The sequence below is a fragment of the Pagrus pagrus genome (assembly GCF_965226575.1).
Source record: "Pagrus pagrus genome assembly, chromosome: 18".
NCBI classification, from domain to species: Eukaryota; Metazoa; Chordata; class Actinopteri; order Spariformes; family Sparidae; genus Pagrus; species Pagrus pagrus.
Window position 1 is genome coordinate 13,445,191 of NC_140202.1, and position 12,076 is coordinate 13,457,266.

Consider the following 12,076-nt stretch of genomic DNA (forward strand, 5'->3'; position numbering starts at 1 on the left):
AGTTTTTTTAATTAACTCAGTTGTTCTCTAGTAACTTGGCAAACAGATGCAATAAAGAACATGGGGGCGAACATTTATTTTCTACCGTATTCCAGTTCAAAGGCCAACATACAATCAGGTCCAAGAGGGAGTTACAGTTACTGTAATTAAAGGTATTGCATGATTGTCCAATGAGATGACTGACACGTTCCTGGCCTAACCAAAAGAGGAGTCAAGTAATCAGCTTAATAAAATATTACATTAACAAAGACACACACACACACACGCACAACACACACACAAATTACATAATGGTCTGTAAAACAACCCCAAACCCAAAAAACTGCAAACACAAAAACAAACTTCTACATTTCCCTCTTGCATAACAAATGAATACAAAACAAAAAGTTTCCTTTTTTAAGGATTTCAACAGTGAACAGAGTTTTGAGTATGTATTTGCAGCAAGGAAATAATGGTTTGAAAAAAAAGATGAAACATCTAAGATGCTAATAAACCTAGCAATTATTCAAAATAATTAATTTTGTTAGAAAGTGGGTCTGTGAGCAAAAATACATTCTAAAACTGCATGGACTTCAGAGAGTTAGGAAGATTTAGCTTTTATTTTTCACATGTCAAACTTGTAGTAAATGGAGGATTGAAATATAATAACTTTTATATTGAACTTATTATGATAGACATTATAATATGATATACATATGTATATAAATATTCTATTATATTTTAAAATAATAATATTAAGTTCTGTTTCCTGATTAAAATCATGAAAAAGTGTTTGCTTATCATCATTTTTAATCTGCATATGTGTGAAAAAGTCTTGCCAGTTAAATCAGGTGATTGGGTATTCAGCAGTAATTAGAGCCTTGATATCCAGAAGAGCATAAAGCATGACTTGAAAGATATGACTATCAAAAGCACCTCTACATATTTTCTCTAAAAGTCTAATTTACCGTCCTTACTGCAGCTCATTAAGGTTTCAGGTTAACATCTACAGAGGCTGTGCCACCTTGTAAGACTTTCTCGGTGTAGTGCAGTCATATTGCAATTTAAGGCCTCACAGTGGGGTTTTTCCATTCAAGCACAGATTGAGAAGAAGACTGGACACAAATGTTACACAGCAAAATAAAGATATAAAAAGTGAAAATAAACAACATTCAGGTTTTTAAAAAGGAGATGATTTAGTGAATGAAGCACTGAGTGCCTACAGTGAAACTGTGGTTTCTTCTTTTCATCCCACAAACCACACACACACTGTGCCGTCTTGTGATGTTTGCGAGTCTGTGCATCAGTTTCATGTTTCAGGACTGAACTCTTATCTTGTTGCTCTGGTTTCACTTGAGGAGACTCTGAAGCATGGCGGTGGCGTGTGTGGGGCGGGCCTGCTTGTTCTCGATGGCTTTCTTGAGGTACTGAATTCCATCACAACGTTCCCAGATTTCTTCGAACTGCCTGGGCAGGATCTCAGCACCTCTCTTTCTTGTCAGACCTGTCTCCTCCAGACTCAGCTCACACATCTCCATGTCGTCTTTCCCTGAGAGGCAGACGAATAAGGAGAGAGGTGTACTGAAAGGCTGTTTACTTGTGTGTCGTAATCACATCTTAAGCCAGAATTTACTCACCACAAACAACTATTTCATTTACATGATCTCAAATGTAAGGATTTTGTCATTGTCCTTAGATTTATATATCTTTACGTCTGTATGTAAATTTGTGTAAAATCATTTTTTTTGTGAAAGACTAAATACTTTTATGGTCCAGGTAACCAAAAACCCTTCAAATCAATCCAAGAGGGCTGGGAACCACTGGACTAAATGATTGATTGAATAATGGAGATTTTAATCAATGAGAAAAATAATGGTAATATAAAGCAATGCATGTAAAATGACAAAGAGCAAAATCTGATGCCTCACCTGCAACCAACACAATAGGTCGTTTGTCTGGGTGAAGCTCCATCTGTCTGGCTATCCAGGGCCCATCGAAGTGGGCGTACCACCAGCCCTTCTTTTTATTCTGGGGGTCTTTGTACTGGTCGGCGGGCCGGATGAAAGGAATGCGGAAATATCGCTGCTGCCGGTTCATGGCCACCTCCTGATGCTGGGCCGTCATTGGAGGAGCTGGGTTCTGCTCAGCTGCAGAGTGATCATTAAAACATTAGATTGATATTAAACATGGAGTAGTATTGTATGAAGTACTCTCAACAAAGCATCTGTCATTTGGTCTTAAAAGTGTGATTTGGGATAAATAACTGGAATACAAATTTGCTTAATGCTGCTCACTATACTGGACTTGCTATTGTTTGCTGTATCTATCTTTGGGTGGAGCGACTAGCTGCCTTTAGCAAGTAGTTCAGTTAGCCAAGGAGCTAAGTGGACCTATTTGCTGACAGAAGTCAATGATAGGGAGAGTCACAGCTGACAACGGGCCACTACGACTGAACACAGCCTCTGAGACTGATAGATGCCAGTTTAAAGAGCGGGGATATGATACAGAGGTGATTTACAGCAGATCTGACCAGGACCATGACTCCGGGATGAGAAGATAAGGATGAATATTTTTAGCAGTTAAGCTCAGTTTAGTTTGGTAAAAGAGATACACTTAAAATCAGATGGTGCACGGTTGTATTTTTCTGTTTAGAAAGGAAAACAGGTGTAAAAATATCTCTTTTCTTGACATTTTGTGAGTTGATTTTGGTGAGTTATTAGACTAAGTAGCAAACTCAACAAAAATTCTGGCCATATCACACAAATAACCCCTTTAAATAGATACAACCTTATAATACCTTTGCATGTTTGTCTTAGAGAAAACACTGAGTGGGGCAGAGTAGTAAACAGAAACAGTATAAAAAGCTTTCAAAACACACAAGATCAAAGAGGACCCTGGAAATACCCAAGTAAATATCATATGAAAAACCCCGGTAAAGTAGCTTTTAGCCTCTTATGAAATGGCCTTGATAAGACCCCTGCTGCATCAGCAGAGGCCAAGAACATGGATCCAAATATAAGGCAAACAAAGCGGAGCCAGTTCGGCTTTCAGGAGCTATCATATCAAAAGAGAAATGAGGGTAATTATAGTGGATCTAATGTTCCCATTCCCCATCAAATTTAATATTTGTTCATAAGATGAAAAAGAAGGGAAATGGCGAGCTTTCAAGCAGCTAAATAACATTTACGTGTGTGTGTGTGTGTGTTTGTGGCACCGAGATGCTTGGTTGACTTGAGAATGAACTGAGCAAAGCAGCGGGCTGTCATACTAGCAGCTACTGAACCGACAAGGCATGGCTGGCAGTTATTTGCTAATTAGAACGAATATTTCTGACAGAAGGCGGCTGCATTTTTAGGCCCCTGTGTTTCGTCGGCTAATTGAATGTTAGGAAACACGCTCAGGTTATTTGTGTGCAGGTAATTCATTCCTGCCAGTGACAGCGAGAGGCCAACGTGGAGAAACTAAACACTTGTCACCTGCAACCTAATGTGCCTGGGGTGATGTGTGCATGTGCGAAATGAACACTGTTTATGTGCTGTATTTGTGCAGGTGAAGCTATAAATGAAAGTCGTTTAGAGCAAGGGCATAAGACAGGGAGTAATTCTTCTACTAACCATAGTCCGTGATGGATTTAGGAGCCCTCTGATCACTTCCATCATCGTTACGCTTCTTGTTCTTGGACTTCCATGCGTGATAAACCTTCAGACGACGGTGAAACTCCTCTCTGCAGGCGGCCAGCAGCTCAATGTCTGTCCACAAAACATGACACCAGTGAGCACATTGAAATTGAAGCATCGGGGGCTGAAATTTCTTAACTTTTAGTTTCCAGTATGTTAAACACCCATCCTGGTGACTTTACAAATCCTGATCCAGAGCCACAGAAGATATAATACTGAGTAGTAGGGCTGCAACGAAAGTTTAATTTCAATGTCAATGAATAATTTTTTTAATAACTCATAGGTGTTTGGTCTACAAAACATCACAAAATGAAGAAAAGGTGAACAATTAGTGTTTCCCAAATACCAAGGTGACACCATCAAAGGTCTTGTTTTGTCCACAGCCTAAAGATATTAAGGTCGACTGCAGATAGAAATGACTTGGAGCTATCCATAAGTGTTAACAAATGAGGAGATTTGAGCACACTGAGTGTGAAACGTTATCTTGAACAGAACAATTTGGCGTTATATATTGAATCACCCGTTTGCCCATTGATGGGTCAAAGTAAGACGTGCTTCTTCACTGTCTTGCTCTCGGTTTATTCTATCTGTTAAGAAGGATTAAACAAGATATAATGTGTCAATCAAACAGAGCCAGGCTAGCTGTTTCCCCTTGTTTCCAGTCATTGTGCTAAGCTAAGCAAACTAGCTGCTGGCTTTAGGTTTATATTGAATTAATATTACATATAATATTTGTTGCTGGAGTGACTTGGAAGGCATGTGGCTAAATAAATTGGAAACAGCCTTACATACACCCTGATGAAGGCAAAATAGTCCTTACTTTAAGAGTAAGTTCATCCAGAATTGAAAATTCAATCATTACCTACTCAACCTTATGCTGATGGGAAGTGGGGTGAACTTTTTAAGTTTAAAATGTACTGTAACACGGTATAATGTTTTTCTTTCAGATGATGAAATACAAAGACAACATTCATCACATACAGTGCTTTTAGCGAACATACGGCTATAATCAGTCTGACTTCAAACACAGCTCTTTGGTATCACCACCAGCACCACCCAAGCAAATGGGTTCCACAAATTAGCCAGATGTCCTTGGAATCCCACAGGGGATATCAGAGTCCCTGACACTGATCAGAGTACTGTATACAGTGGTAGTTACAAAGGCATCGACAAGTGTGCCAGCAGAAAGGCATCTGCTATTCATGCGGACTGAGGAGAGGGTTGGCTGGGAATGACTAGGAAGGACAGAAGTCTGCCATTCCCCATATAATGGTGATAATTTCCTCTCTCCAACGCTAAAACGCATGTTGATGAGCCGTAGCAGCTGTGGGAACATCCTCAGATCGGTCTTTTCAGGCATTTTGTGTCCACACTCCATACAGCTGCAGTCTCAGCTATTTAACAGTTACTTTGGATACTCCAAAAATTACTGAGAGAGGGAGGACACAGAGTGAGGATGAAAAGCTCGTATGGAAATGGCGAAGCACGTTTTCGGGTATCAAAACATGAGCTCCTGCTGAATTATTAACTTTGTGGGCTGACACTTGTAAATGATTTTCAAATGAAGGACAAAAAAAAAAGAGTTGTGCCATGCATTTCAATAAGAGCTCTATCACCTTCATCTGTTTGAATCAGTTCATGCACTGACACTGAACTTGGGCGTGTTCGAGATTTCTCACCACAGGAAGTGTTGATGACATCTCGCAGCTCGGCGTACTTCCACTTGCTGAGGTCGTACTTTTTCACACCAGCAGCAGCTTTGGTCGCCTGCACCTGAGGACCCCTGTGGTGTGAAACAGATGCAACGTGGGTGAAAGAAAAAGAAGGTATGTGCAGACAGGTGAGGGTGTGACACGGCGGGAGTAGCAGGGCTTTAACGCTGAATATTTTCACAATCAGGGAGGTGTTAATTTATAAAGGAGAGCAGAAACAGCTCCTCATAGGTACAATAATAAAATTTTAGCAAAATCCAGAACAACCCACAGTAAAGCAACTTTGATGTGTTATTACACTGGATCTAATCATTTTCAAGTGTAGTGTGACGTGGAATGACAGACTAAGTACATAAATATTAAAAGGAAAACAGGATTTATTAAGTACACCACCCTCGGGGAGAAATGAAAACTGATGCCAGAGTTCGTTCAAACCCTCCTCATTGTCTCAGCCGATTAAATTCACATTAGAGGCCGGTCAGCAGGGGAGCTAAAGAGCAGAGTGTGTCCACACCCTCGCAGACCTTCTGTTTCAACTTCATTTAAAATGACGCAAAGCTCCTCTGATGTTACAACCTGCCAGATGCCCTTTTATATCTGCTGGGTTTTGTTAAAGGCTTATTTTGAGAAATAACTGAAAAATAAAGGTGAAATGATGCAGCACTTAAAAACATGAATCAAACTGACGGTGCAGAGTTTCAGCGACTTAACTGACTGCTGCGGGAAGTCTGAGCTCATGTCAGCCGTGTCTCCAGCCTCCCCGCTGAGTTGAGGCTGCTAATTCAATAATACGAAGGATTTAACTCCTCTATTTACAGTCGGCATAGCTGCTAATGTCTCAGAGCAGAGGATTACTGATTCACGTATCATTAGCCAGATTACCATTACCATTTATAATTCATACTGACTGGAAAGATGAAACTGATTCAGGATCATCGTTATTCCGGCTGAAACGAGTGCCAGTGTGTGATGGAGATGAATCAGGGCAAGTGGAAGTGAAGCAAAGGCCAGGGCTTTGCTGAACAGGAAATGGATGCTTTTAGAAAGAGGGAGGTGGTCCTCTAGCTGGTATGCCAGCAATGCCAGCCAGTGTGTATACTTCTGCTGCACGCACGCTTTCATGGGCTTAAGCTCTGTGGTGTGCACATGTACACATGGCCTTCGGAGCATCTTTCTTGGCAACAGGGATAGCAGGAGACGTGCAACGTGGGCCCTGGATGCAGGAGCCTACACTGACAAGATTACAGGCTATTGGATCAAATGTAATTCTGTGCTCACCGGACCTACAGATAAGGCCCAGGAAGGCTGTGAGAGAACTTCTGCTGCCGTTAAACACAGAGCAGGGTTATAGAAATTCAGTCACGCTTTCACAGTGGAGTTCAAATCAGGCAAAGGTTTAGGAGTATGCTATGATATACTGTGTTTGGCTGATAATACAGCTTAAGTGGTTCCACTCAAAAGTTTAAACAAAATATAAATTAATACTAAAAATATTAATACTACACTTTGACGTGTCTGAATATATATATAAAAAAACAACCGATTTTTGTCTCTATATTGTATATTGCATATTTTATCACAGCGGTAATACAATTTGTCAGGGAATAAATATTTGCTAACAGCTATCTTCACTAATTACTAAGACTCTAAATAGGTGATAATTAAAATCCTCTGATATTATAAATGAGATTTAAGCTACAGTTACAGAAGCGTGAGTGAGTTAAGACCTTCATCAACATTTCTTATGCAATCATCTGAGTTAAAAAGCACCAGCACTGCAAAGGACACAGACTAGCTTTAACAGACACATGCAGAGCCAATTAAGAAACAAAACAAAAAGATCACATTCTGATCCACCTCTCATTTTTGATTCGGCATGCTATCTTCATTTCTGAGAAACCAATGATCACACATCCTCCAAATGGCTTTACTTATGATTCATGCCACATAAAATAATACACATCATACATCTAAATTTGACTGCTGATTTCTTAAAATCAAAGGACTTTCATGTTGGCTTTGCATTGCTGGTATAATCCTGCTTCTATTTTAAGGATCAGAGACATTTAGGATTACGACAGAGAGGGTGAGAAGGGTGAGTGAGTGATTATTGTTGGTGTTAGGTAAACTTGGACACGGGCAATAACAGAAACCTGTGCTGACATCTTACATGGCTCTGGCTGAGGATGAAGAGATAGGAAGACCTGAAAGAGACTCATCACTGGGAGAAAACACAGCAACAGGAAAAATGCAGTTACACACGCATGCTGAGGTCAAAATGATATTGTCTTAAAGGCATACTATGCAGGGTTTGTTTTTTTTGCTGTCTGTAAACAACAATACAGTTGGAGCCTTCTCCCTGGCTCAATAAACAAGACAGCAGTAGAGGTCTAGCGAGCTAGATAGTGAATAAAGAAAGGATGCTCACTGACGTTGATGAGATTAACTCAATCATTTCTTATCAAATGACAACACATTTTCGGTACTCAGTGGTATCTAGGCAATTCGGTCAGTGCCATAAAATTATCGAAGTTTGATACCCAGCCCTAAGTGAGAGTGATACTTTATGAGTCTATACATTTCTTTTAAGGAAAACCCAGCATAGTATACCTTTAGCGTGGAGGTTACTGTTACAATGCTTGCTTATTGTGCATGGTTTTTTAATCTGCATTGTGTTCACATGTACCTGCGCAGGCCTGCGTCCATCTGAACCTCCTCAGTGATGAGCTCCGCCTCGCTCTGAGCGATTCTCATGGCTAACTCCCTGTCTCTTCTCTCCTGCTCCAGTATGGTGGTGCGCTGAACCTGCTCCTCCCGCTCCAGAGCCAGTTGAATCTCCAACTCCGCCTGCAAAAAACACAAAACACCTCTGAGTTTAATGTGACTTCATAAAATCTACACAAACCAAGATCCTGTCTGCCAGATCCTTCATAACAAGTAGAGCTCTGCTGTGTGCCAAAGCCTTATTAGACTCATTTATCCAGGTTGTAGGGCTGCTAATAAAGCTTTACTGGTCATTCGTCTAGACACAACAGCAGGGACATTTTTTAAGGGTTTGACCCAGATTCAAACTCCAGCTTTGTTATTTTGCACTTTAAAGAACAATATCTGTTAATAGCACAGAGCATACAAGCATACCTGAAATCAATTAATAAAACAAAGCAATAAATATATGTCTGTATATGTCCATCTCCTATCTCCTTATAGAAACCCACTAATGAAGTCCACAATGGATTCTTTTCTCTGAGGAGTTTTAAATATGAATGCCTCTCCAGTCCAGGATATATTATTCATACTGTATAGATGGTCCAATCAGCAGCTGTGATATGTGACCAGAGTAAAGCATGAGAACCAAAACCCAGACACCCATGTATTATGCTCAGAATAGATTTATTACACAGATTTTACCTTTAGTTCTGAAGGAGATATTTTGTCTCAAACCCAAAATCTTGCTTGGCAGACTCCAACTGAATTTGATCATATTTTTAATAAAAAAAACAAAAAAAAACGTGTTTTGTTTTTTTCATAAGGCACTCCCTGCACTCATATTTCACAAGAGGAAGCTGGAAAAAAAAGACATAAAACAGCTCAGGATGTTGCTGAAGTTGTTCGTGTTAACAATTATTCTCTGTACTACTGAAGATAACACACTGGAAGTCTTCAATAGAGGGGCGTTCCCCTTTAAGAAAATAAATACTGTGGACTTAAAGACTCGATGTTGTGCAATACATAAGGGTAGGTTGAAGACATCATGATATATAGTTGAAAGAAGCTGAAGATATAGTGCTAGACTAACCTTTGACACAGCAGAAAATAGCAAAGAACACAGAAAATCGAAGTCACAGCAGACACCCTTACAAAGTTTACTGCTGCAGCTCTCAGCTTTATAGCTGCTGATAAACAAACTTTGCAAAGAGTCTCCTGAGACATCCGGCTTATGACAGCCTGGTGTCAACTGTCTCGTTACTAGAAAAAAAGAGGACAGTATGCAAATGTCCAACTGGCGGTGGGTGAATAAAAAGGGTTTTAAATGTGCAAAAGGTGTGATACACATGTAACAGATGGATGGTGAGACCAAACGACAAAATTGAGGAAGAGCAGGTGCATGCAGTGATAAGGAAACGTTAAGAAAAGAAACAGCTATAAAACAAAGAAGATGACAAATTACAAGTAAAAACAGGCAGAGACAGATAAAGGTGACAGAGTGTAGATGATTATTAAACGCAGTATAGCGTGGGGGGAATAAAGAAGTTGAGTTACGAGAAACTTGGCAGGAAGTGGAATCATCAATCAAGACCCTGTGGGCAACCCTTCGGGAATCTGACCAATGTCATGACCCAGCTGTTGCCTTGGGAGACCAAAGAGCTAACGAATGTTTCACTCATAGGGGTGAGCAGTCGGGGTCGGCCACTGGGAGGAAAGATTCAAACCATACCAGAGGTTTTGTATGATGCTTATTCCTGCCCATTAACTACAAAACAAACATGCTTAATACCACCTACTGGGAAGCCATGGGGTGCATTGGTAAAGGTCAGAGTATGGGTTTAAAAATGCTATAAAATAGACCCCAAGAGAAAATAAGTTATGTCATTGGTATACTGTTGCAAGAAGGGACTGTTCTGAAAATGTTCTTGGTGTGTTGAAATGCCTTTATGGAAACCTTACAGTCCATGTTTGCTCAATGTTTGACTTCCCAGATACATACTGTATTGCAGCTCCGAAATGCAATCTTTTACGGATATTGGAGCTTCCTTTAACTGAAATGATTATGATGATTATGATTTAAATTCTCTATCAGTTACGACGCCGATTATTTTCTTCTAAATCAATTAACCTTTGGATCTCAAAGGAAAACTGTGAAACTACATCAAAAGTTTGACAAGTCCAAGGTGTCGTCTTCCAAAATTGCTTGTTTTGTTGGACATACAGTACAGTTTGAAACGTAAAGAGCTGTTCAGAGAGAACAAGCAAATGTGTCAGGGACTGAAACAAGTGAATTTTTGGCTTTCTTGCTTGAAAAATAATTTAAACCATGAATTCTGTCATCAGAGATGAATTTTCTGTTGATTTATGAAACCTTTAATTGATGGCTGTTTTAGGTATATTTCCATTTCGTAAAAAAACACAAATTCTACTTTGAATTGCAAAATTCATAAATTGACATATCTTCAAACCCAATCTCTGTGCCTTTGAATTACGCTGCTGTAATAAACCCAGTACATGGCTCAGTTTATTCTAGATCTAACCTAGAAATAGTAGGAGAAACAATTAAAATTCAGGTTCACATTTCCAAAAAACAAAACTGAACATTATAGTTTAAATCAAATTATTTGATTTTTGATTTGACATTATACTTTAGAAATTGACCCAATTAATGTTCTGCTCAGTTCAGGATTCTTGGAAACTATCTTGCTTGAATATGATGGATAATGGCAAGGTAAGAGCAATAGCAGTATAGCAGTCCATTATCTCATTGGACGTAAACATGAAGCTAGGAAGAGTCTGCAGGGAGCCATGAAAACCTAAAAAAATATATGATATATAAACTAATATATGAGATTCATATCTATTCAGCAGGAGAATAAAACAAGAGATGGAAGAATATAACATTTGAGCAAACCTGGATCACTTTCTCTTCCTCTTCCCTTTTTTTCCTATCCTCCTCATCCTGCTTCCTCTTCAGCTCCATCTCTGCTTTCCTAAAATGTTTGGAGAAAAGAAACATTTAGTAAGACCGACAGACAACTTTTAGTTTCAAACCATCTACATTAACTGATTATCTCCCCCGCCAACCATCACTTACAGTTTTCTTTCCTCCTCCTCCTGTTTGCGTCGCTGCTCTTCCTTCTCCCTCGTCTTCTTATCTTTCTCCATCTCCTCCTCGATTTTTTTCAGCCTCTCGCTCTCTTCCTCCTCCTGCTTCTTCTTCTGCATTGAGGAGAGCAGCTGCTCCGAGCGCTTCACCAACCCCTGGTACTCTGTGTCGATCTCCTTCCAGGTCATTGTCACTGTGGCCTTTGGGGTCAAGAGAATGAATCAGGTAGGCAGATCATGGTCACAAAATGACAGAATAATTCATTTTTATTTTATCAAACTGGTCAATCAATTCTCAGAGTTAGGTCTCAGTGGAGTTCAAAGCTATAAGTTACAACAAGGTGTTTATCAATAAGAAAAACTGACGAGATAGATAACATCCAACCTTCTATCAGGTGACAGAGTATTTTCTAGAAAAGACACACCATGACTCAGCACACCCTCCTTTTTTACAATGGCACAACCATCCCATGTGGCAACAAGGCAAGACACTGACTGACACTGCCACAATGCTCAATTCCCCGCTATACTTGTCTGACAATCAGCCGGTGGAGGAGAGGTCACCGTATTGTGAAGATTCATTATAGGGAGTCTCTAACTGTGACACAGGAGGGGAAGATGACAAGATCTTGTCCCTGACGTATTGAGGTCTGAATGACAGCCATTGGCATCTCATGCATTATTCACTCAGAGATGTCATGCCAGGAGCAATGTCTGAGCACTCATGATGCCATAAGTGTCAACAGTGGGGCTGCTAATAGGCTAATAGAGGAAGATAGGGGAGGTAAAGAGGCTGATTGCGGTAGAGGAGAGTGAGGGTCACAGGTATGTCAGAGTTAATCAGGATTAGATACCTGAAGGAACCTATGGGCACTCTAAACATACGTGTAGCAG

The 12,076-nt window shown here is 40.0% G+C and overlaps 1 protein-coding gene across 2 annotated transcripts in view; it reads right to left on the reverse strand.

The window, feature by feature from the left end:
• Nucleotides 1-61: 61 nt before the first annotated feature.
• The window catches only part of myo6b (myosin VIb), a 40,804-nt gene continuing 28,789 nt past the window's right edge, over nt 62-12,076 (reverse strand). Inside the window, exons 26-33 of one of the 2 annotated variants that reach the window (XM_084380700.1) lie at nt 11,172-11,383; nt 10,989-11,067; nt 8,055-8,215; nt 7,539-7,589; nt 5,336-5,439; nt 3,594-3,728; nt 1,908-2,126; nt 62-1,528 (exon numbers count right to left, since the gene is read on the reverse strand). In XM_084380700.1, coding sequence (XP_084236826.1) covers nt 1,329-1,528; nt 1,908-2,126; nt 3,594-3,728; nt 5,336-5,439; nt 7,539-7,589; nt 8,055-8,215; nt 10,989-11,067; nt 11,172-11,383 — 1,161 coding nt within the window. In that variant the 3' untranslated portion in view covers nt 62-1,328. The remainder of the gene's footprint in view (nt 1,529-1,907; nt 2,127-3,593; nt 3,729-5,335; nt 5,440-7,538; nt 7,590-8,054; nt 8,216-10,988; nt 11,068-11,171; nt 11,384-12,076) is intronic. The other variant, XM_084380701.1, reaches the window with a different exon arrangement.